General features: G+C 37.1%; 1 protein-coding gene across 2 annotated transcripts; it reads left to right on the forward strand.

Annotated features, from left to right (window-relative positions):
• The first annotated feature begins 4,172 nt into the window (after positions 1-4,172).
• On the forward strand, positions 4,173-25,793 carry LOC114476415 (NGFI-A-binding protein 1-like). Of its 2 annotated transcripts, none has more exons than XM_028467907.1 (8): positions 4,173-4,265; positions 12,664-13,448; positions 14,022-14,155; positions 15,138-15,183; positions 15,809-15,928; positions 18,842-19,007; positions 24,792-24,962; positions 25,036-25,793. In XM_028467907.1, exons 2-8 carry the CDS (start codon positions 12,666-12,668, stop codon positions 25,113-25,115), a joined length of 1,500 nt encoding a protein of 499 aa, XP_028323708.1. In that variant the 5' UTR covers positions 4,173-4,265; positions 12,664-12,665; the 3' UTR covers positions 25,116-25,793. The 2 variants fall into 2 exon arrangements, with proteins under 2 accessions (XP_028323708.1, XP_028323699.1); XM_028467898.1 differs by lacking the exon at positions 4,173-4,265 and adding an exon at positions 4,315-4,492.
• The last annotated feature ends 507 nt before the right edge of the window (positions 25,794-26,300 follow it).

Below are 26,300 nucleotides of genomic sequence, written 5' to 3' on the forward strand. Positions count from 1 at the left end.
GTCATTTTGTTAATATGTTTGGCCTTTTGTGTGTTTTCTACCCCCATTTTATGCGTTTTAGTTGTTGTTTTGTGTATTTTTGTGTGTATTTGCATTCGTCGTGCGTACTTTTGTTATCCCTTTCTGTCTTTTCCTTTCACTTTGTGTGTGTTTTTGGGGTCCTGCAGCGTGTTGAAGAATTTGGGGGCTGCTCAAATTTAGGCCGAGGGCCGCTTGTGGCCCCAGGGCTGCCAGTGACCTGTGTCTGACTTGGGCTGATAAGTGATAAGACACATAAATGTCAAGGAGGACAAACATAAAAGAAAGTATCTATTTGTACGGTTGACGTACGGACAACCCCCGTCGCTATTGGTACGGTTCCTGAAGTACACGTACGTAGAGTCTTAGGGTTAGGGTTAAGCTATGACCCTATATCGCAACAATTTTTAGGGTTAGGGTTAAGGTTAGGTTTAGTCTTAGTCACGTGACCTAAACTGGCCAATGACTGACCTATTACGTGACCTAAACTGGCCAATGAGGGGCGCTGCGTACGGATAGAATGTCGGTATATTGATACGGCAACCGTACGGATAGCAACTGCCAACATTAAAAGCTGTTAGAATCAAGAAGCTGTGACTTGGTTAAACTCTAAGAATATGTTGACTTTTTATAGCAGCACTGTTGGCTCGTCCAACATGTGACACATGCAGTGTTTGGACTCCTGTGACCCACATTCCCTTCAAATTAAAAAGGACCCTCCCTGACAGGCAGCAGCGCCTGCAGACTGAAGCTACTGTTGTTCCCTTTTTCAAATCCAAAAGAAGAACGGGGATAAAAAAGAGCTGCTTTTCCAATGTGGGCTGGTGGGTGAGGAGGGGGGCCGAGGGGAGCGCTGCAGCGTGGGCGCTCTGACAGGGCGAGGGACTGACAGGCCCGGGCGTGGGCGTGTCATTGAAATGTGTTTCTGCTCCAGAGGGGGGAAGTTACAGGGAATAAACAAGGAGAGACCAAATCAGCAGGCGTCTCCTGAAAAGTGAGATATGAAGCGGCGGGCTGCCAAATGAGATACATCCACTGGAAGAAATCAGAAATACAGAAAAAAAAAAAAAAACAACACGACGCCCACTGGCAGACGCTGATTGACAGGACGACATGAAAACCCACTGCTGCTGTCATGTGAGAAGTGCACGAGTCTGGCTCTCGGGGGTTTCCATGTTCTCAAATCTTCAGATGAGTGGAGTTTAGGAAGCGTTTTAAAGCCTGATCAGACAAATTGAAAGGGCGACGCTCCTCTTTTCTGTGAATACACACTGAGCATGAGCAAAATAACACGGAAAAAGATCATATAGAATAAAAACGTATTCAAGTTCAAAATATAAAACTGAAGCACAAAGTGTATTTTTATTTCATAGTTTTTGTGGATTTATCTGTGATTCAACCACTGTGTGTTGGAATGAGGATGAATAATCCATGTTGTTGGTTTTTAATCCTGCCATAAACTTATCTCTGGGAATATTTGGACATGATGTGATTTATTTTAACGTCCTTGTGAAATTAATTAAAGATTCCCATGTGGGCTCAGCACACACACACGCACGCACGCACGCACGCACGCACGCACGCACGCACGCACGCACGCACGCACACACACACACACACACACACACACACACACACACACACACACACACACACACACACACACACACACACACACACACACACACACACCCCACACACGCACACTTTTTTTTTTTGTTTTCATCGGAATATCAGTGGAATTCATTAAAGTCTCCATGTAACATACGTTACTAAGATTGTAACGAGTCATATATTGCTGATTTTGTTTGTACATCTGTACAACAGGACAGGAACAAATCTATTATCTATAAGTCTGTACAACAGAAGAGAGGAACAGGTCTATTATTTATACGTCTGTATAACAGGACAGGAACAGATCTATTCTTTATACATCTGTATAACAGCGAAAAGGAACAGATCTATTCTTTATACATCTGTATAACAGAGGAAAGGAACAGATCTATTCGATATACGTCTGTATAACAGAAGAAAGGAACAGATCTATTTTTTATACATCTGTATAACAAGACAGGAACAAATCTATTCTCTATATGTCTGTACAACAGAAGAGAGGAACAGGTCTATTATTTATACGTCTGTATAACAGGACAGGAACAGATCTATTCTTTATACATCTGTATAACAGAGGAAAGGAACAGATCTATTCTATATACGTCTATATAACAGAAGAAAGGAACAGATCTATTCTTTATACATCTGTATAACAGGACAGGAACAGATCTATTCTTTGTACGTCTGTATAACAGAGGACAGGAACAGATCTATTCTTTATACATCTATAACAGAGGGCAGGAACAGATCTATTCCTATACATCTATAACAGAGGACAGAAACAGATCTATTCTTTATAAGTCTGTATAACAGAAAACAGGAGCAGATCTATTCTTTATACATCTATAATAGAGGACAGGAACATATCTGTTCTTTATAAGTTTGTATTACACAAGACAGGAACAGGTCTATTCTTTATACATCTATAACAGAGGACAGGAACACAAATCTATTCTTTATACATCTATAACAGAGGGCAGGAACCGATCTATTCTTTATACGTCTGTCTAACAGAAGGCAGGAACAGATCTATATTTATACGTCTGTATTCTGTATACCAGAGGACAGAAACAGATCTTCTTTATACATCTGTATAACAGGACAGGAACAGATCTATTCCTTATACGTCTGTATAACAGGAAAAGAAAGAGAAGCAAAAAATATAAATCTCCCTTTTTTAATCACATTTAAAGAATAAAAACTGATTCAAGTTTAAATATTTTAATATTTCCAACAGTTCAAAATGTCAAACTGAAGTAAAGCAAAGAAAAGAAAAGTGTTCAACCACAGCCACGAGCTTTCCTGATTGGATGAAAGCAGCGGTGCAGAGGAGCACCGTGCACGCTCCCAGCGTGCGTGTGAACCTGATGATGGAAACGCGCCCAGAGGAGCCGCTTCTCCCTCCGTGGGTGTTCAACCTGCTCTGTTTGCTATTCCGTGCACAAAGCCTCCCACGCCCCGAGAGGCCACCCACGCGCGGATTTACGTCACACAGGGAGCTGCGTGGGCGCGAGAGAGAGAGAGAGAGAGAGAGAGAGAGAGAGAGAGAGAGAGAGAGAGAGAGACTGCCAGCCTCGCGGAAAATCCCACTTCTCTTTATTTCACGTGTTTAGAATGAGACATACCGGAAGTGCCTACAAAATAAAAGCGTGTCAAAATCAGTAATGGCTCTTCTCAAATGTTCTCAAAACAAAACAAGACCTGACCCAAGTTATGACAGTTTTTTAAATTTGAACAAACATATTTTTGCAATTTAAAAATAAGGTAAATATTTTGGGGGTTTTACTGAGAAAATTCTTTATTTCAAAAATAGGATTAATCAAAATGTTCTATTCAAAAAAACAAAGTCTACATTTGGACTGCAAAACACTCTTTTAATGAAGAAGCAAGTTAATTCTGACTCAACAGATGAGAATAAATGATAGTACAACATTTTTTCAATTTTTGTTTTGGTGATTTTTAAATGTCTACTGATGGACAACCATTAGGAATAAAAATGATTAAAATGAAAAATGAGGAAAAAAACTGAAAAAGAAACCAATTGTGCTGGATAATAAAAGAGAATAGACATTTAAAAATAAGAATGGGTTAAGAGAAATATGGTGTTCTCATTTCATTATTTATGTAAACAAATATATACTAAACAAAAACACAAATATTTATTATTCTCCTTTCCTTTTGTGTAATTTCCTGTATTTTGTATGTTTTTAGGAGACATTTTTGTATGTTTTTCTTGTGTTTTGTGTGCTTTTGTTGTCATTTTGTATGTTTTTCTTTCATTTTCTTTTTTTTTTTATTATGGTTTTGTGTGTTCTTGGACTCATTTTGTGTATTTTTGTTGTTAATTGTGTATTTTCTTATTTCTTTTGCTTCCGCTTTTTGACTAGTTTTATGTATTTGTGTTATAGGTTTCTGTATTTTCGTTTTTTGTGTGCGTTTACTTTTGGGAGCTGCATGCTGCTTTATTCTCAGCTCTTCGTCGTTCGAGGCGCTTTTATTTTGGCACAGCATGCGGAAGTACGTGTGCGCCAGCGTTCCAGCCTTGACGAGGAGCGCGCGTGTACACAGTGACACAGACACACACTCCAGAGTGACAGTGGGAGAGAAAAAGACGCACCTATAGGCGCAGGAAGGTCAGCAGCTGCTCGCTTTCCCATTTCTCCTGCATTAACCGGGAAGTTTTCGCCTGTTTTTTTTTTTTTCGCGCTGCGGATTAACATTGTTCCATAACTGCGCTGTGAATGATGTTCTTTCTTTATTGAAGCCGTTGGGATTTTGTGCTGGGGTCTCCTGAGTGCGCAGTCTGACCCCGGCGGGTTTGCGTCAGTGAGAGTCTGCGGAGGAAACACGGAGTCCGCAGGTAAGAACGCACCTAACAGTCAGTGTACGTTTTACTCATTGAATTTTACGTGCAGAAAAAAAACTACTGGTTATTTGATTTTCGTTTTCAAATTGAAAAACTAAAATTGAAATTAAAGGCATATTTCTTTATCACGGTCAAGAAAGGAATAAACACACATTTAAAAATTGGTTTGTTTCTTTAAAAAAAAAAAAAAAAAAAAAAAAAAACATTAATACCAGAGGACAAAACAAAACAAAAACAAAAAAAACAAAAAAAAAAAAAACGATCGTTTTTCATTTTGGTGAGACTGAAAGTTGTTCTTTTCAAAATAAGAGCACATATATGAGGAAGCTGCTGTTTTTCTGGCGCCAACATTTAGGAGTTATCTTTATATTTTACTTGCTGTATAAAATGCAAACCGTTTCTTGTGCAAAATCCCCTCACTTGTTTTGCTGGGAGAAAAAAAAAAAAAAAAAAAAAAAACCCTTCCACTCCCACTTTGGTGCGATATATTTGCAGCAATTTCTGCAAATGACAAGCCTTGTTTTGCCATTTCAAAAATGATTTCAGAGTACGGTTCCAAGATACGGTTCCAACTATTTTAATTTCAATAAATACATTGAAAACATTGAAATCAAGTTGAAAAGTTATAGGGTGCCGATTGTAAAGTTGCCCATGCAAAAATAAGCAGCAACTTTTTTGCAACATTTAGCAACAAACGACGTTTAAAAACTTGTGATTTTTTTTTAATGTTACTTTTGACCAGCTTTACAGCAATACTTGCAAAATTTGTGATATTTTTTTCTCATAAAAATATAATGTCAAGAGTAAATGTTAGATATTTAATCTAAATATAAATGTTAAATCTAAATCTCGATGTTGAATCTAAATCTCAATGTTAAATCTAAATGTCATAGGTAAAACTGAATATTCAGCTAATATGCAAATTCACCGGAATGAGCTTTTATTTTGGTACTTTCGGTGAATTTGCATATTAGCTAAATATTTGGTTTCACCCATGACATTTAGCTTTAGATTTAACATTTAACATCTAACATTTAGATTTAACATTTAACATCTAACATTTAGATTTAACATTTAACATCTAACATTTAGATTTAACATTTATATTTAACATTTAACATTTAGACTGACATTGTATTTTTTACGAGAAAAGAAATATCACAAATTTCACAAATGTTGCTATAAATCTGGTCAAAGGTAACATAAAAAAAAAAAAATCACAAATGTTTTTAAAATATGGTTTGTTGCAAAATGTTGCAAGAAGTTTACTTTACAATTTGCACCCCTTTAAAAAATTACAAAAAAAAAAAAAATCTGAATACAAAAAAGACTAATTTAAATAATATTAATATAGATTAAAATGTTTTTAAAATGTGACTTTTCTTCATAAAAATTGAAAAAAATCAAGAGATGAATTTAGAAAAAAAAAATGTGTTGATTATACATAATATATGTACTGTAACTCAATACTTTTTTAAAAAAACTTTTTTTTTTTTTTTTTTTTTTAATTAATAATGAAAAAAGGGACTCAACCTGAGTTTTAGACCAGGGATTCATTAAAGTAAAGTAAAGTTCCTTTTCATTATTAATCAATATTAAATATAGGTTAAGGTTTCATTTAGTCAATTCAAACTTCAACAAAAATTCCCTTAAAAAAATTAAACCTTAACATATTATTTCAAAAAAAGAAAACAGAATGAATTTCCTGGAAATATTAGGAAATATCGTCAAATGTTTAGAAAATCAAGGCTTTCTTGTCAACTTCAGTACAGACTACTTTAATAATACAAATATAGTAGTATAATCTAATAGTATATATAAATAAATCCAAAAATATATAAGAAAAGTGTATGTTTTTGGATAATTGAGCTGAAAAAACATTTGGTAAAATTTTGGAGGTGTAAGAGTGTGTGTGCTGTCAGTTTGTGACCTGGTACCATAGAAGGGATGGGAGGATAGAGGAAACACAACCGTGCTTTTATTTGACTCATCCCAGATATACTTATGGGTGCATATAGTCTGGGTATGACATTTTCAACTTAAGTCAATATAAAATGTAAATTAACAATAACACAAATAAGACCATGTTCACCTGTAGAAAATGTGTTGCCAGGTTGGGGCTGAGTTTGTTTTAAGGATGCTGTTTAGAAGTACTTGAGTAAGGATTCCCACATTTCCCTCCCAAAATTTCCTCAATTCCGTTTCAGAGTTTACGCATTTCCACGTCATTTCTGAGTTTCTTTACCCATTTCCGTTTTCTTTCCATTTCTCTGTCTTTCCCTATTTAAACGACTTGGGTTATGGGTGAATTTTATTATTAATTTATTATTTAGATGATTTACAGAATTACGCTGAAATGTCCGTGGACTACACTTTTAGACCCTCAATGGGGAAAATTATATGGAAATGTGTGATATTGTCCTAATACACTTAAGTGAAAATTCAGTCCATATTATATGGATATATTTTCATTTTATTTTTAGCAAAATACCACCATTCACTGGAATGAGCTTTTATTTTGGTACTTCCGGTGAATTTGCATAGTATCTAAACATTTAGTTTCACCCATGACATTTATATTTAGATTTAATATTTAGATTTATATTTAACATTTAGATTTATATTTAACATTTAGATTTAGATTTAACATTTATTTATATTGAACATTTAGATTTAGATGTAACATTTAACATTCAACATTTATTTTTAACATTTAACATTAACATTATATTTTTACGAGAAAAGAAATATCACTAATTTCACAAATATTGCTGTAAATCTGGTCAACAGCAATTAAAAAAAAATTCACGTTTTTTAAATGTGGTTATGTTTATTTTAGAATGCGCAACTTTACAATTGGCACCCCTTAAAGGACACTGGGACTGTACTTTATGAATAATATTAAATATTTGTATGATGTAATGTGTACTGTGTGATTATATAATAAAAACAAGTTAAAATAATACAGATATATCTCAATATAGGCGCTATTGTGATCTTCTATGTCGCCAAAATAGAAAACTCGATATATCTTGAATCAAGATACTGTATATTGCCCAACCCTGCTACATAATTCAGTCAGCCATTTTCCGGGGAGGGAAAGTATTTAATTATGAATAAAAGATTTAGCTTAGTTGAATTCCATGTTTGTTTGTTGTTCTGACTCCAAAAAATTGGAGTCCCTAGATCTGGCAACACAGATGCAAACATTGGACGATTTCTGAGGCTGAGTGATTAACTTTGAGTGAAAGTTTAAAGCCCTTTTTTTCAATTTTCACTCTGTGACTGAGGTAAAGCATGTGTGCAGGTTTACCTCCTCTGCTTTATGTGGGCGGTGTGAGAGCTTTGTGTGGAGTCTCAGCTCTGCTCCTTTCAGCTGTGTGCGCACACATCCATGTCTCCAATTCCCAGCTTTGGAGAAACTGGGAGTTTCCTTCAAAATCTCAGAGAAATGAGAGAATATGTGACTGGGGGAGATAGTTTAAGCAGATCACACATGATCTCACACACACATTCGAACACACACTCACACGTCTGCTGTGATGAAGCTGCAGTAAACGGACTGTGGGTCACGGTTTGTGCAGATGCGAGAAGTAAAGCTGGGAGCTTTCTCTGCACACAGCGGGTTTTTTTTTGCACACATTCGTGTCGATTGTGGTGACATCGATTGGTTTGAGTGTGTAAATCTACACCACAAGTTTTATTCAATATATCACACAGGTCAGAACAAATCTATTAATCTGTAGTGGTACGCTTGAAAAAAGCAGTTAAAAGAAGAAAGAAAGACAAGGAGTTGTTTCAATATATATATTCCTGAGCAGATTGCATGTTCTCTTGGGTACTTTGGTTTTGTTCCATAGTTCACAAAGATATTTACAGAGAAAATCCAAGTGAGAACGTTGTTTGTTGAAATTGCAACACAGCAGCGGTTGTAAAAATAATGAAAATGTGCAGAAGAAGAAAGGTAAGAAGAGCCAAGGCTTTTTTTTCTGAGAGGATATGAAAACTTCTCAAATTCAGCTTTTATTATGAAAAGATTGTGTGGTAATGTTGGATACATGCTAAGCTAACCAAACATGTGGTACTGTTGGACACACGCTAAGCAAACCAAACATGTGGGACTGGTGGATACATGCTAAGCTAACCAAACATGTGGGACTGGTGGATACATGCTAAGCTAACCAAACATGTGGAACTGGTGGATACATACTAAGCTAACCAAACATGTGGTACTGGTGGATACATGCTAAGCTAACCAAACATGTGGTACTGGTGGATACATGCTAAGCTAACCAAACATGTGGTACTGGTGGATACATGCTAAGCTAACCAAACATGTGTGACTGGTGGATACATGCTAAGTTAACCAAACACGTGGTACTGGTGGATACATGCTAAGTTAACCAAACATGTGGGACTGGTGGATTCATGCTAAGCTAACCAAACATGTGTGACTGGTGGATACTACATGCTAAGCTAACCAAACATGTGGGACTGGTGGATACTACATGCTAAGCTAACCAAACATGTGGGACTGGTGGATACTACATGCTAAGCTAACCAAACATGTGGTACTGGTGGATACATGCTAAGCTAACCAAACATGTGGGACTGGTGGATACATGCTAAGCTAACCAAACATGTGGTACTGGTGGATACATGCTAAGCTAACCAAACATGTGGGACTAGTCTCTGTATGGATTTCCCTCCCAGTCTCAAAGGAGGACAGCATATTAACTGTCTGCAATACGTAGAATGCAAAGATTCATCTTGAAGTTTACTTCTCTCATACATACAAATGTGAACCATTTTTTTTCCTTGATTTAAAATCAGGCTCCAAAAACCTCATATGCATGTTTTGGACCACATCATGCATTTACACACTATTTTTGTCATAAAATGGGTGGCTGTGTGTCTAGTAAAGTGTAGCAAACGGACAAAACCAAACGAAAATGGGTACATTTGACGCAAAAATGAATTCAGGAAATGTATAGTTCTTACATAGGTACAGAGAAAAAAGTACAAAAACAAAATAAATAAAATACGATAACAATAGTGAGGAAGCCTCACTAATAAATAAGTACTCATATATATACATCTGTATTAAAAATCATTGTTTGAGACAAAGGTGTGCTCATTGTTTTTGGATTGACTTTGAAAAACTTCCTTTGTGATGTTTGTTTGTGTGGCACAGTTAGTTGGGTTCAGTGTGAACTTGTGCATGAGAAATCCCTGTGAACACTCCCTGAGTCCGTGGGAGGAGGTTTTGTCTCACCAGTCTTTGTCTCCACCCGGCTCTCCGGCCTATTCTGGGCGAGGCGAGCCCACCACCCACACATCCTGCAGGGGTGGAGAGAGGCATGTGTTCCTGCCTGCCACTCCTCTGTCAGCTCGGCCTCCGCACAGCGAAAACAAGACCGTCTGTGTACAAAAACCAGGCCAATCTGCATCTAAATCTGTGCCTCTAGTCAATAAAACCCAACCTCACTGTGCTTTCTAAGAGTCTGTAATCAAAGATGAGTGTCTTTATGAGATAAAGCTAAGCAGAAACACACATTTTGTGGATTTTGTGGAGACTAAATGTTCTGAAAACAAGGTTAAAGATGTGTAAATGTGTGTAGGAGTCAGTAAACACAATATCAGATCATTGCTCGTCTGATTTTTATTGACCAGTTGAGGCCGAGCAACTCATCTCTACTTGCATTCGAGCTGAATCTCACATCCGAGCAGCAAAAAAAAAGGAGAGTACGTGTTTCCTACCTGTTCACCAGTAGAGACTTGTACTCCTAGTGCTCAGTTAGTCCTTCACGACAGGTAAAGCGATCAAATTAACCGTTTCAAGACTCGGCAGAGGCTTAGTATCCCAAAATCATGCCTGAATCATGCACTCCAGCTGTGATTCAGGTAAGCAAATGTGTCTCGGAGTGAAGAACTGACATAGGCAAAAACAAAAATCTTACGTCGTCACACTAAAAATCTTCTAGATAAATGCCTCACAATGGCACTTTTAACTGAGTTTAGAGCCTCAAATACATCTATTTAAAATTTCCCTTAATCCATTTCATAGTTTACTCATTTCCATATCATCTCTGTGTCACTTTAAACCACATTTCAGCTTCCGTTTCATCCTCTTTCCCTGATCAGATGTTAAAAACTTCTTGAAATTGAACCAAAAATGCTTAATATAGTTAATGGAATGATCTATTATCATTTTCAATGCACTGAAACAAAGTCGCACTAAGATCACGTGAGATTTTGTGAGATTTGACGTCCAGCCGTCTGCGACACTTGCTAAAGCTAACATTAGTCTCCATGTTTTTGGTGAAAAATATGGTGGAAATGTGTGATATTGTCCCAAAAGATGTAATTATGATATGATAGAATGTGATAATTATATTTCCATTTATGAAGGTGAAGTCCGTCATATTGCCTCATGTTACGTCGAGAACCGAGACTTTTAAGAATTGACATTTCCCTCTGTCTGACCACCTGTTTACAAAGACAAATTGTGTAAATGTGAGGCAAATATTCAGTGTCAGATTTAAAGTAAAATCCAGATTTTCTGTCCATTTTCTGCGATCATATTTTACCAATGACGGGAGCTGAGATTAGACCGTCGTGAGACAGGTTCGTTTTACCCTACTGATGATGTGTTGTTGCCATAGTAATCCTTGCTTTAATAGACTGTTCCATGGCCTAATGTCTTACTTTTGGTTAAAACGTTTTTCAGAATCCGTCAAGAACATTTGACGTAACCCCGCTAACCGAAAAGCAAACTAACAAATAAATAAACCCCAAAAAAAAATATGACCTCCTTGGCGGAGGAAATATTTGCGTCTAAATCGGGCTTCCGTGCTGTTGCGCTGTAGAAATATTTTTCAACATGTCAGGATGGTTTTTGCTTGGAAAAACCTTTTCATACAGTTAACGTAGAGGTGAGCACTGTGTGAGGGTTGAATGCTACCAAGCCCTTTGTGTCTGACAGTGCGTTCACACCGAATGCGACTTCAGCAACTCTAGTTGCTTAAATCGCCCGTGATGAGTTGCTTGATATCTTTGCGCTTTTTGCTCGCTTCATTGCTTCATCTACCCCAGTGACGTGATGAATGGGAGAGTGACGTGGGGGGAAACTAGAGATGTCCTAATCTGATATTGATATCGGATATCGGTCTGATATCAGCCAGAAAACGAATATCGGATTTTATCGGACTGCATCTAAAATCACCGATATAAGCTCTCAGTAATAACCTACTGTTGCTGACTATTGTTCTCTGTTTGAGTAACATCACATGATCAAACCTTTTCTAACATTCCACACTACAAAATAAGTCATAAAGGTATGTATGATTTGTGCTGATATTGTATCGGCTCAATATCGGTATCATATCGGAAGTGAAATAGTTGTATCGGGACATCATTAGGAGAAACTCATTGCTGATTGGATGTCGCGACTCAACGTCACTCAAATTTTCAGCTTTGAGCGACTTCTACCAACTCGGATCACGCAATTCAGTTGCTGGAATAGCATGTGTTGCGTCACTTGAAGGGAGGTCGCTTGACGTTGCATTATATATATTGATTTTGAATGTAATCGAGTCGCCAGAGTCCCGATCAGTGGGCCAAAGTTAAAAAAGTTCTGTTTCCTCCCTTGTTATTCTACATTTTGTAAAAAGTCAGCTCCAAACAGGCCGTTGGATTTTTTCCCCCCTCGTGTGTCATAGCATGTAAACTCCTCCTCCTGACAATCCTGGATCCTCCTACCCTATATACAAACCATCTCACAGTTAAAACAAACTAGCACAGGCAGGATAATATCTTTACGTTCAGCATATAGATAATTAAGTATATAGATAAAATGAAGAGCGCTCACAATCAGTTTCACTTTTAGTAGCCGTCATACCACCTTGTATCGCCTTTATGGGTGATCTGACGTGTTTGTGACCCAATGCGACGCAGCAGTTGGACAAAACAATGGACTATCATCATAAATGGAATATTGCTGTTAATGATTTACTGCTGCTTTGATAAACACACACACTGAAGCAGCCTACTCATGCATATGCATGACGGCCCAAAAAACAGCCTGTTTTTTGGAGCGCTCTGAAAGTGACTTTTCATAGCATAATACTGAACCTTTAAAGATTCTGTTGTGTGTGTTTTCCCAGGAATGGCGTCGGTGTTGCCGAGGACACTGGGTGAGCTGCAGCTCTACAGGATCCTGCAGCGCGCGAACCTGCTCTACTACTACGAAGCTTTCATCCAGCAGGGCGGCGACGATGTGCAGCAGTTATGCGAGGCCGGCGAGGAGGAGTTCCTGGAGATAATGGCTCTGGTGGGCATGGCCAGCAAGCCGCTGCACGTTCGCCGCCTGCAGAAGGCGCTGCGCGACTGGGTGACCAACCCGTCCGTGTTCAACCAGCCGCTCACCTCGCTGCCCGTCTGCAGCATTCCCGTCTACAAGCTGCCTGAGGGCTCGCCTTCGCTGCTGGAGCGTGCCAGCACGGCCAAGCCCACCAAAGCCACAGTGGCTTGCCCTGAGCCCGGGAAGCTGGACGTGGTCAGGGACAAAGTATCTGCCGGGTCGCCGCTGCAGGGCGGCAGTGAGGCCCGTTTCTGGTCGGGTCACAGCAACGACAGCGAGCACAGCCTGTCCCCGTCCGACCTCGGCTCTCCGTCGTCACCCAGAGACGCTCTGGAGGCGCTGGATGGCGCCGCTGTGCAGTCGGTGCTGGAGTGCGTGGACAGGATGGCACCTGGACTTCCCAAAACAGACATGTCGGAGGTCAGAGAGCAGCTGAAGAGCAACAAGAAGCTGGCAAAGATGGTCGGACACATCTTCGAAATGAGCGACGATGAGCCACGCCGAGAGGACGAGATCCGCAAGTACAGCGCCATCTACGGGCGCTTTGATTCCAAGAGGAGGGATGGGAAACACCTGACGCTGCACGAGGTGGCTTCTTCTTTTTCTTGCTCTTGTTATTCCTATTCTTATGCTTTCACATTTCTCTTTAATTCACTTTTCTGTAAAGATTTTCAAATAATTTTTTTTTCATTTTGGATTTCATTTTAGTTTTGTTATTAAACATTTATTTATTTGTTTATTTTGTTTGTTGATCCTCAATTTCATTCATTCATTCAACACTTATCTTTAGCTGTTTTTTTGTTTGCTTTATATTTCATTTTGTTTTAGTTTCAAATGATCCCAGTAATTCATGATTTCATTGTATGATGATTTTATGTGGTTTTTAGATTTTTGATGTTAATTCATCTATATATATATATATATATATATATATATATATATATATATATATATATATATTTACCCAATCATTCATTAATTTACACCTTACCTTGGTTGTTTTGAATTACTGAGGTCCACATTTAAGTTTTTTTTGTATTGTATCTACATAGTTTTTTTTTTCATTTGTGTATTTCCTAAATACATTTAAAAATTTTTTTTAGATTTTACATCATTTAAAACTAATTTATAATTAAATGAAATGTGTGTGTATGCGTGCAGCTCACGGTGAACGAGGCGGCGGCTCAGCTCTGTATGAGGGACATTACTCTGTTGACGCGCAGAGACGAGCTGTTCGGACTTGCACGGCAGATCTCCAGAGAAGTTACCTACAAATACACATACCGCACCAGCAAGTGAGCGCAACAACAAATACACAACAATAAACACAGTGTAGTCATTAACAAATACACAAAAATAAACACTGTTCTCATTCAAATAACATGCAAACAAATACATAAGAAATGACACCAAAACAAGGTATTTTTCTGTTATGTATTCAAATAGCCATGTTCAATTACAATTCAATTGTTATTATAGTGGCCAGCATTTTTTTTCCCAATTACAATTTAATTAATTTCATCCCAAGAAAGTCAATTACAATTATGTTCTCAATTACAAATAATCACAATAACTGAGCCTGAAATAAATAACCTAATAAAAGTTAACCTTCCACTTGTGTTAGCTTTCTGTTAGCATCTCTAATGATAGCAGGTCCTAAATGAATATTTATGGTGTGGGCATCTGAGCGTTTTTTTTTTGTTTTTTGTTTTTGTCAGTATATCCCTAGATTTAAAAAAAAAAGTGTGATGGTAAAATGTGAGAAAGTTTGATATGTAACATTTTAACTACATATGTGTAGAACTTTACATAGAACTGTAACATGGCTCCTCAGTTTTGCGTTGAATTATATATGACAATTTTAACCTAATTTTAATGGCAATTACAATTACAAAGTCCATTACCTAAACTCAGTTACAATGATGTAAGAGTATGTAGTATATAAAGCACCAACAATATTCAATAGGTGACAGGTAGTGACAATATTTGTTTAATTTGGGGAAATTTTGTCAGATAATTTGAGGATTGAGCAAGATTTTGGAAAAATTAGGTTAATTTCAACAATTTGAGAGTAAAAAAAATGACTTCAAACATGTTATACAAAATTCCAAGCTTAAGTTCCCGTGGAAATTTGCCAGATATTTGACTTCATTTTGAAACCTTACTGAGATACACAACATATTTCTCAGACATTTTTACTTTCCACTGCGGGCCGATTTGGATGTTTTAAAGGGCCCCCTGACCTTAAGTTTGACACATGCTCTGACGTCTCTGCAGGTCTCGCTGTGGAGAAGAACCGTCACCTAAAAGGATCAAAACAGAGGTCAGACCTGCTGTTTTCACTCCTCCTTTCTTCACACAAATTTGTGGGTTAAAAACACAGAAAATAAAAAAAAATGATTACTTTTTTTTTTTTTTTTAAATGTAAGATTTATGTTATATATATTAGATTTATTTGACAATTATAGGGTAAATGTTTTGGTGTATCAGCTTTTATCAGATTCACGTTAATACGTTTATTAGAATAAATGTATAATATTTATATGTATATTTATTTTGTTGTATAAATCAAAACATCTAACAAATACTTCTAAGACGTTGTTAGAAATATTGTACAATATTTAAAAGTCTGTATTTAAGTCACTGGTTTTAGTGACATTTTTAATTATACATATTCTAAATTAAAATAGTTATAATAAACTGTATCATATTAAAGATTACACTGTATTGTACATAAAAAAGTTTTCAAATGTTATCATTTTACTTTGTATCCATTTCTAATGTATTTAATTAATAATGAAATATGCCTAAACGTCAAATACGTAGGATACCAAAATAAGAAAGAAAACAAAGTTTTCTTTTGAAATTTTTTTTCTTCTCACTTCTAATTAGCTTTTCCTTTTTTCAAGCATATACTGTAGATGAATGACGTTATTTTGTTTCTATAGGAGAACTTCTTCGACATCCAGGAGGCGCTGCAGGCCATTCAGATGAGGCAGGAGATGCTGAGAGAGCAGCTTGCCTGTGCAAAGTCCAAAGGAGAGGAAACAGTCGGACGCAACCTGCAGGTAAATAACACAATAATAACATGAATTAGATAGAAAAACTCTGTGAATGGAATGAAAAGTCTATATTTTATCACCTTAAAATAATTAATAGCACTCTTAATTTCCCGCTCTGCCTGTGCTTTTATTTTATTTTGCAACCTGAGCTCTTTTTAAACCAAATGCTCTCCGTCACAGAGCAGCTGCACTACGAAGCAGGTTATCAACACATTCACTTAAAGCTGCAGTATGTAGAAATGCGAGACACCCCACGCTCCCCCCTCCCCTCCTGAACAAAACTTACTGGTCTTCTTGTGAATGGTAACGTGCACACTGGAACTCTTTGCGACTGTTTTCTCCAGAGAGATGAGTAACAAATGTAGGGACTTCATCTTGTAGTATGACGGTTGTGTGTGAATGAGTGTTGGTGGTGGTCGGAGGTGCCGATGGCAACTGTGAAGACTGCGCACGGACAGAAAACGAATCGCTCCTGTTTCCTCTTGCTTTGCCGTGTAACCGCTGTGTCACAAACCTTGTTAAAGACTTCTGCTGTAAAATGTGCCATTGTACTTTCACTATTCTCACATCGTGAATGCGCATAGACTTTTGACGAGCAGCTCGAGCAGCCAATAGTAACGCCCAAAACAGGTCATGGAGCACTCTATATGTAGAAAGATCTCTGATTGGCTGAAGTCCAGCGTCACACTCCTGTATTTCTAAAGCTCATTTCCAGGGCCAGGAGAAGGAGAAGAGATTTGGTAGAATGTTTCATTGTAATACACTGATAGTTCCCCGGTAAGACACGGGCTGTATTATAAAGTGCTACCAGTGATCCAATGTCCACTCAGAATACTTTGGATTGCAATATGCTCAAATATGATTATGGATTTTTGACCAAATAACACCAAAAAAAACTTACGTACTGCAGCTTTAAACCAGGTGATTTCAGACAGACTACGTGTGTGCTCCAGTGCTTCATTAATTAATTTATCAGTCTGAAAGAGCCTAATGCACGCAGGCTTTATCAGCTGACTAATGTAGGTCAGTCCATCAGATAAACATTTACAGTATATGTTTCCTATAGGATGTTATACGGTAAATGAAAGGATTGCATCAAAGCCTAAATATTCTCTCTGTCAGCGTCACATCAGATCCACACAGCGACGTGTGCAGAGAATGATCCACCGTTTATTGAGCAGGTCATTTTCTAAGAGAACTGATTGGTCAGGAGGCGGGACTTTATACTCGCTCACATCCTGGCCAGAACTAAACCTAATCCCGACCAGGTTAGTCGTTCAGCCTAAGTTACCGTGGTGATTTAGCCCTGTAAGAAGTTAGCCAGCGTCGTAGTACAGCACATACAGAATAAATCCCAAGAGTTAGCGCGATAAGAGCAAATCCAGCTTCGTAGTACAGGCTCCTCATATCAAGAACACAAACGACAACAAAAATACACAAAATGAGAGAATACATAAAATCACACCAAAAACACACAAAATGACTACAGAAATCAGCAAAACATCACAATGCCAATGCTCAGATTGGTCATTATTCTAATAGTAACATTTATGTTAATAATTTAACCCTCAGATCAGATACAATCACTTGTTTGTGGCCCCGCTGAGATAAAAGTTCCCCATCACTGGTTTAATGTGTGTATTGATGGTGTTCATTGTTAATTTAGATACTGAATAGGAAGAAATGTTGGTTTCCATGAATTTCATCAATAGGGTAAAACTAACCTGTCTCACTGACATTGATGTGATATGAAGAAGATTTTCTGGTTGTGATCTTAAACCAGTGTATGAATCTACGACCTACCGCTCATGCCGCTTAGTGTTGGGCTCCGTTGGTGTGTGTTTGTGTGTGTGTTTCCTCCTCATTAGAGCCGGGCTGTGGGAGGAAGGCTTCATAAGCACTCGTTACCCAGAAAGCTTGATGGCTCTTTGTGCGTGTGTTTGTGTGTGTGTGTGTGTGTGTGTTTGTGTGTGTGTGTTGCGGTTCCACTCGTCACGTCGATGTGATTTCCACAGATCACACTCAGTAGAAAAAGAGATTTCATGGCAGTCCCTTAGGATGGGAGCGGAGGCGTCACTGGGTGTAATTACCACCAACAAACTGCACACAGGATGGAGTGTGTGTCAGTGACGCCAAAAACCACGGACATCCCTCGTCTTTCTCTCATCCAACTCTTTCACAGCCTTTAGAGATTGACTGTTAGCCACTGTTTAAAACTATTTAACTGTTCAGACATAGAGGAGAAATGGGAAACTGACGGATTTGCGCGGTATCCAAAGTAAATGCACAAAATAACTCTAAAAAACACACAAAATGACCGAATAATTTGCAAAATGATTGCAAGAATATGCCAGATGACCACAAAAATACATAGAAAATGTCTGAAATGACAACAAAAGCTCACAAAAATAGAGAAAAAGACCCCAAATGACAGCGCAAACACACGAAACAACAACAAAAACACAAAAAAACATTCGGAAATGAATATAGAAAACATTGTTGTTTTCTGTATTCATTTGACATAAAAAACCCAAAATGAGAGAAAAAAATTGAAAATGATACCAAGAACACAACAAAAATACACAAAATGACCGAAAAATACAGAAAAATAACAGAAAAATATGTAAAACGACAACAAAAACTCGCCAAAAGAGAAATTATTAAAATGACTCCAAAAATATACAAAATGAAAGAACAATTTGCAAAATGCATAAAAAATATATAAAACAACAACAAAAACTCACAAATATGAGAGAAAAAGACCCCAAATAACCCCTGTGTGTTTGTTTTGAGACCCTGTCAGTACTGTGATTTTGTTCTTTGTAGCACATGTGTAACATCTCGTGTGCGTGTGTGTGTGTGTGTGTGTGTGTGTGTGTGTGTGTGTGTGTGTGTGTGTGTGCGCGCGCGCTCCCTCAGATGCAGCTAGAGCGTCTGTTAGCGAGGCAGATGGAGATCCTTCAGGACGTCGCTGTTCAGGAGCGACTTCAGGCTCTGGACTGGAGAATCCCACCGACCGCCCTCAAATACCTCAGTGACGCTCAGAACGCTAACGGAGCCGCCGACGCCTGCAGGGACGCCCAGGGTAGGACCAACGAATTAATAATTACTAATTACGAATTAATTTTTTAAGCTATTTAGAACCGTATTTCCACCTTGTTGCTTGTGTTTAAACTGGTTTCTAGCCAGTTTAAAGATGGTGAAGAAGCTTTCCTTGTTTTGCGAATGGTCTGCTTTTCTTTCCTGACCTGATGTGTCAGTTTCATCCCTTCTTCCTGCCTCGCCCACAACCGACTGCTCATTACACCGCTGCTCCCTCAAATCCCACAATGCACCTGTAATTATCTCTCCCACGCCTGTTTACCTCCAGCCTGAGGGGGGCGTCGCTCTCGCTCTCTCTCTCTTCTCTCCCCTCCCCCTCCTCCTCCACTTCTGTCATTTCTTATCTTACCTTAGTTTGTATTTTTATTTTATTTTATTTCGTCTTTCCATTTCTAACCCAACCCTCTTTTCTCATCTATTTTTCTTTTCTATCTTGTTTTTCATTTTCTTATAATTTGTTCTTTTTTTTTTTTTTTTTCTTTTTTTTTCTCACATCTTTTTTCATTTCTTCTTTACCTCCCTTTCAGCCTTCTATTTTCCCGACAATATCTTTACTCTCTATCAGGGTTGGGGTCAATTCTAATTGTATTTGCGTAATTGAAAATTAGCTACAATTATGATGTAATTATTATTGTAATTGTAATTTAAAAAATCTGTTGCTGTCTCAGATTAACTTTTATTAGGTTATTTATTTCAGGCTTAGTAATTGTGATTAATTATAATTAAACTTTAGTAATTGAGAACATAATTACAATTAACTTTCTGAGGATAAAAAAAAAAATTTTCAATATCATTTTATGCTTTAAGGTGTATTTTTATGTCTGTTTGATGCCATATCATTAATATAAACCCACTGATTGGTTTCCAGCCGTTTATTGGATAAAATGGAAAAACACAAATCCAAAGTGGAAATTTAAACACAGCGTGAATTTAAAAGGAATGACAAAAGCAAGATTAGCAAAATGCAAAATACAGACCAAGGTGAACCTAAACAATCAAAAACAAGTCAACACATTAAAAAATAAAGAAAGATAAAGGGAGACAAACGCACACGCAGACAAACAGACTCTCATTTGTATCAAATGTATGTTCAAAAAATACCATTTTTTAGATTGCATTGAGGACAACTCCAGTTACATAACCATATTATTCAGAAATTGCATATGCTGCTGCTTTTCCTTAATCGTTCTTTTACTTTTATTGTTATTTCTTTATTTTTCTGTATCCTGTAAAGCAGCTTTGAGTCCAAAAACAAGCAAACAAATTGATCTATTATTATTATTATTATTATTATTACTCGTACAGTGCCCGTCGGAAGTATGCATTTATGTGGGAGCATAAGGGGTATATTTGCAGGTGAAAAATTTAATAAAGTTTAATTCTATGGGATATGAGCATGATAAATGTGTTTTTTTTTTGGTTTTTTTACTCACTTTTATATTTTGTTTGTTTGGTGTATTTTTCTGTATTGTCTGTTTTTTGGAGTCACTGTGTATTTTTGTATCTTTCTGCTGTGTTTTTGTGCATTATTTGTATAATTGTTGTTTTTGTTGCCATTGTAGTGTTTCTGGAATCATTTTGTGTATAAATATTGTTTAGTTTTTGTTTTATTATACTCATTTAGTATATATTTATTATAAATACTGTGTGTGTGTGTGTGTGTGTGTGTGTGTGTGTGTGTGTGTGTGTGTGTGTGTGTGTGTGTGTGTCTACATCCATCTCCTCCGTGCACGCGCATCAGCCGTGTGTGTGTCTCCATCCGACTCCGTGAACGCGCATCAAATAAATAAATACCTTGTGTGTTCCCGTGAATGTTTGAGACGCTGATAACCAAACTCCATAGACATTGTAGCGCAAATCAGAAATGTAACAAAACTGCGCAAAACAAAACGTAAAGCTCCAAACTACATGAGTGAGTAAGTAAATTAAAGTATGATCTACAATTCGGCTGTCTTTTTTTAAAAAACAAAAATATTTTTTTACCTTTGAACCGAGTGGCCAGAGCGTAGCTTCAATGCACGGCACCACAGAGAATCTGTAGTTTTCCAGATGGAGAATTGAACGGGTTGGGAAACGTGTCTCTAAAAGACTCACCAGTGGCTGACGTTTTCAATCAATCTATTCAAAAAGCTCCGTGTCTCAGTCTGAACTAGCTTCTTCTCTATCACTCGTGTGTTTACAGCTGCTTAGCTATGTGCGCAGCGATTGGCTCTGGCCGCACACGTGACTCTTGCTCTTACTCTTGAGCTGTGCAGTGAAGATGGTGCGCTAGCGCCCCCTCACACCCTGAGGTCAAAAGTTGAATAGGTTTCATTTCGGGGCCATCCAGAAGTGAAATAAAATTAAAATAAACATTTTGAAATGACCAAATTACTCCAAAATAACAGATACACACACTCGGGGTATTTGGAACCCGTCGACCAAGTTTCAGGTCGAACTCGCAACGCGTCGGGGAGATATTTGCTCCACACACACACACACATCCCCACAGACGTCCCTTGACCTATTATTATTATTACCATTATTATTATTCTTATTATTATTATTATTATTATTATTATTATTATTATTATTCGTGAGGATGCTTAATGCTATGTATTAGCTGTTTGCTATCTTTTAAACTTTTAAACTTTTTAACTCTTAATTTTCCCATCCACATTTTCAACATTTTAAGTTAACCTCGAACTTACAACTTCAGCTGTTCAGCCATTTCAACATTTTTCAACTTTTTTCCACTTTTTCAACCATTTCAACCCAATTCAACCTTTTTCAACCTTATTACTAATGTTCAGCTAGATTAGTGCTAATGCTAATGCTAGGTTAGTGCTTATGCTAATACTGGGCTACTGCTAATCCTTGGCTAATACTATTGCTTGGCTATTGCTAGGCTAATCATAATACTAGGCTGATGCTAATGCTAATGTTTGGCTAATGCTAATGCTAGGTTAATGCCGATATTAAGCTAATACCAGCCAATGTTAAGGTAATGCTAGCCTAAGCTATTGTGAGGTTAATGCTAGACTAATGCTAATGTTAATGCTAGCCAATACTAATACTAGGCTAATGCTAGGTTTTTTCTAATGCTAGCCAATGCCTGTATGTGTTTGTGAATATTGCTGCACTTTATTATTGTATATGTCATTGTAATTCACTATTTTTGTGCAATAAAAAGAAAGAAAAAAATGCTAGCCAATGCTAATGCTAGGTTAATGCTAATGCTAGGCTAATGCTAAGCTAATGCAGTGCGACGCGGGTGGGCCAGCACCTGCATCCTCACTTGCATTTTCTTCAGGAGATGTAAATATTCTAGTTTATTATTATGATTATTATGATGTTCTGAGAACTCCCCTTTTAGTTTACTACAGAAAGACCAAAAACTAAGCAATCAATTCTTTTTGTAAACAATGACACTGGTTTCTGTTTTGGAGTTCCTTTCCAGTCTCAGAGGAAGAAGCACGTTTTCATTCATTGTTTTTCAACTTTGGGGTCGTCATCCCATGTGGGGTTGCTTTTAAATTACATTTTATTTATTTATTACATTTTTTTTTTTTTTTTTTAAATAACAACTGTATTTTACTTGTAATTTCTCAAATATAAATCTAGCTCAAATAAAACTCAGTATAAAAAATATTGTGACTTTGTACACTAATCCTGGCTACTCTGTATTTGTAACACAGTACACAACATAATGTAATTCTAGAGGAAAAATGTCTCTGTGGTCGTCAAAAATTGGTGAAAGAAAAAATGGGATCACAACCCAAAAAAGGTTGGGAACCACTGATCTACATGTTTGGAATGTAACATGGAATATTTTGATTATAATAGATTCACTATTTTATTGTTTAGGTAAAATAATTTGGTGAAAACATTTGAAGGAGTTGTTTTCGGAGTCGCAGTATGAAATTAGTTTCCTGCACCGGCGTAAAATAAGGAGTGTTTGTTCATCTGTGGGAGTGCTGTTAAATCCCCCCCCCCCCGTGTGGATTAAAACACACACATGCACACACACACACACTGGAGATGTTACACATGTACAACAAAGAATGTGTGTTAGATCAACATCTGGGCTGATGTTGGTTTCCCATCAGTGGTTTTTCTCTATTTAGGTCTGTTTTCACTGCGGATGGATTCTCATTGGATTAAAAAAAGAGTATCAAAGATGTTCAAAATGGGTTTCACATTGGAAAATGTCTGAATACATGTAACATTTCTGGAAAACTAATGTCAGGCCTTTATTTTACTTCTTTATCTGCTGGCTTTATGTTTTAACAGTAAAGGGAAAATAAACTTGTTTAATGATATCTCAACTTTCAGTTTTATATTTATTGATGGAATTTGTTGCACTGAGGATGGCCTTACAGCCAAATCTAAATCTTCAAAGCCAACCTGCTCACATCAAAGGACTGGCATTTTTTTTAATTACCATTTTCTTTTGTATTTTTCTATCATTTAGTAAATAAAAAAAACACAAGATCACTTCAAAATATACAAAAATAACAGAGACACATACAAAACGACACCAAAAAAAAAAAAATCCCACACAGAATAATTTACACAAACACAAAAACACACAAAATAAGAGAAAAATATGCTGAAAAATGAAAAACAGACGACTGCAAAATACACAAAATGACAATGATAAAATGGTGATTGAAATTATTTTAATTAGAACATGAACTGAAAATACAAGGATCAGTGTTGGTCCCACATCAGGAGGGCAATGAGCAGAAATTCAGGAAGCCTAAAAACTCACACACTGAAATGTGTGTTAGCACTCATCCATTCCATCATTATGAACTACAGTTGTTGTTTCGTAGTATTCTGAGTAAAACGTTGTAGTCGGTCAAAGGGGGTACTTGGATTCAAAAGTAAGAGAAAAGGGGGCTCTTGAGTCAAAAAACTTGAAAAAAAGAAAGATAATTAAAGTTGCAAGTGGCGTCGTAGGGTCCGAAGAAGTGGCCAAAATTGGTAATCCAAAGTCCTGTGTCCCAATGTTGGGGATTAGGGTTTGGTCTGAGCGAATTTGGTGCAAATTGGTGGAAAAACAGCTGAGATATTGCATTTAAAATGCTTTAGCATTAGCCTAACAATAGCATTAACCTAGCAATAACATTAGCCTAGCATTAGCATTTGCCTAGTAGTAGCATTGACCTAGCATTAGCCTAGCAATAGCATTAATGGAGTTTTAACATTAGCCTAACAATAGTATTAACCTAGCATTAGCATTAACCTAGCAATAGCATTAATGTAATTATTATTATTGATTGATTATATTATTTAACATTAGTATACACTTAGCATTAGCATTAATGTAGCATTAGCCGAGCAATAGCAGTGACCTAGCATTACCATTAGCTAGATATAGCTTAGCATTCACATTTAACATTAGCATCAACTTTTCATTTGCATTAATTTAGCATTAGCCTAGCAATAGCATTAACCTAGCATTAGCCTAGCAGTAACATTAATGTAATTATTATTATTAATTATATATTATTTAACATTAGCTTAGCATTAGCATACACCTAGCATTAGCATTAATGTAGCATTAACATTAGCCGAACAATAACAGTGACCTTGCATTAGCATGATTTAGCTTAGCATTTGCATAAACTTAACATTTGCATTAATTTATCATTAGCCTAACAATAGCATTAACCTAGCATTAGCATTGGGCTAACATTAAAATTAGCCTAGCATCTACAATAACCTGGCAGTAGCATGCGCCTAACAATACGTTTTTCTGTTGTTTTTTTGTTTTCTCCAGACGAACGACCCATCAACCTGCGCGTCGTCAGTCAGAGCATGCAGGAAGGAGACCTTCCTCTGGGAAAACAGCTGGCCAACGAACTGAAGCGCCATCACAACAACCACAACAATCACCACAACAACAGCAGCAACCACAGCAGCACAGAGGAGGCCAAGACGCCAGCGTCAGGTAATGAGGACATACGCTAAACATTTCCCACGCAGTCATGCTCTACGCTGACGACGCTCTCATTTGTCCTCAGAAAACGGGACGTCACAGCGAGTTTCCTCTACCTCGGCCGAGAAGAAGACCATCAAATCAGAGCCAGAGGACTCCACATAGTGACTCCACACGCACACACACACACTTACCGTATGCAGCTCCGCCCGTCAGTACACACTAAGCAAGCACAGCCGCAGTACAGCCTTAACAACCAACGTTGCCTCATGATGAGTGTTTCTTTGTCTTTTTGTTTCCTTGCTTTGGAAATCGTCCCAAACTGTCGGAGATTGAACTTTTTTAGTTTCAAAGTTACGTACATTTATTATCTGGGAGTCATTTTCAGGTCTTACATATTCACAATCAGACATGCAAATATTCAACCTCAAAAGTGGATCGTGAGAATATTTTTCAATTACTTTGATGATTTTGTCACTTCAAGACGAGATAAGATCACTTTATTAGCCCCACAATAGGAAAAGTCTTTCATCACAGCAACAATAAATGATAAAAGAAAGGAGAGGGCGAAAAAAAGTAGAAGTTGAAGACCATTGCCATACTCTTCATCCTTACTCTCTTGACCAATGAATGACCAACGTTGTTGATTTAGAAATACATACAGTTTGATGGTAGGATCTAAAAGTGTCTCGTAGCATGGAATTCTGTGAATAGTTTGCAAAGAAAATTACCGAAAATTACACAAAATGCAAAAATTACAACAAAAATGCAAAATTTCATCCAAAAACACACAAAATGATGGTGGAAAAATGCACAATATGACAGAAAAATACAAAAAATAAAAATGCACAAAAATGCAAGATATTTAAATCAACAACAGAAATACACAAAATGACTCCAAAAACACACAAATTGGCAACAAAAACAAATAATCACAATTTTATTATTGACGATTATGAATCAATTCTTACATGTCCAAAGATCTATTATTTATATTTTTCAAATTGTAATACAAACCAGGCTCCTCTTATTAATCGGGATATTTAAATTACCGGTACACTATACAGTTTTGAAGGTGCTGTGAGGTCTTGTTCAAAAGAGAAGTCAGATAATTCAGCAGCTGACTGATGTTACATGAAAGATCAATAATCAGCAGTAATGCAAAATCGAATTGATAGTCGTTAATTATTGAAAAATCGGCTTGTAATTGAATCGAGACCTCGATAATCTGAATCAAATTGAATCGAGAAATTGGACTGATTATCCACCCCTAACTCCGGAAACACAAAAAACAATAAAAATACACAAAATGACTACAAAAATTGACAAAATGAGAAATAATAAATTCAA

The sequence above is a fragment of the Gouania willdenowi genome, chromosome 2 (genome assembly GCF_900634775.1).
Source record: "Gouania willdenowi chromosome 2, fGouWil2.1, whole genome shotgun sequence".
NCBI classification, from domain to species: domain Eukaryota; kingdom Metazoa; phylum Chordata; class Actinopteri; order Blenniiformes; family Gobiesocidae; genus Gouania; species Gouania willdenowi.

Coding starts and splice junctions, on each gene's coding strand:
- LOC114476415 (XM_028467907.1), top strand. CDS start 12,666: ATGGCGTCGGTGTTGCCGAGGACACTGGGTGAGCTGCAGCTCTACAGG. Junction 14,156..15,137: donor TACACATACCGCACCAGCAA/GTGAGCGCAACA, acceptor ACGTCTCTGCAG/GTCTCGCTGTGGAGAAGAAC. Junction 19,008..24,791: donor CGCCTGCAGGGACGCCCAGG/GTAGGACCAACG, acceptor TGTTTTCTCCAG/ACGAACGACCCATCAACCTG.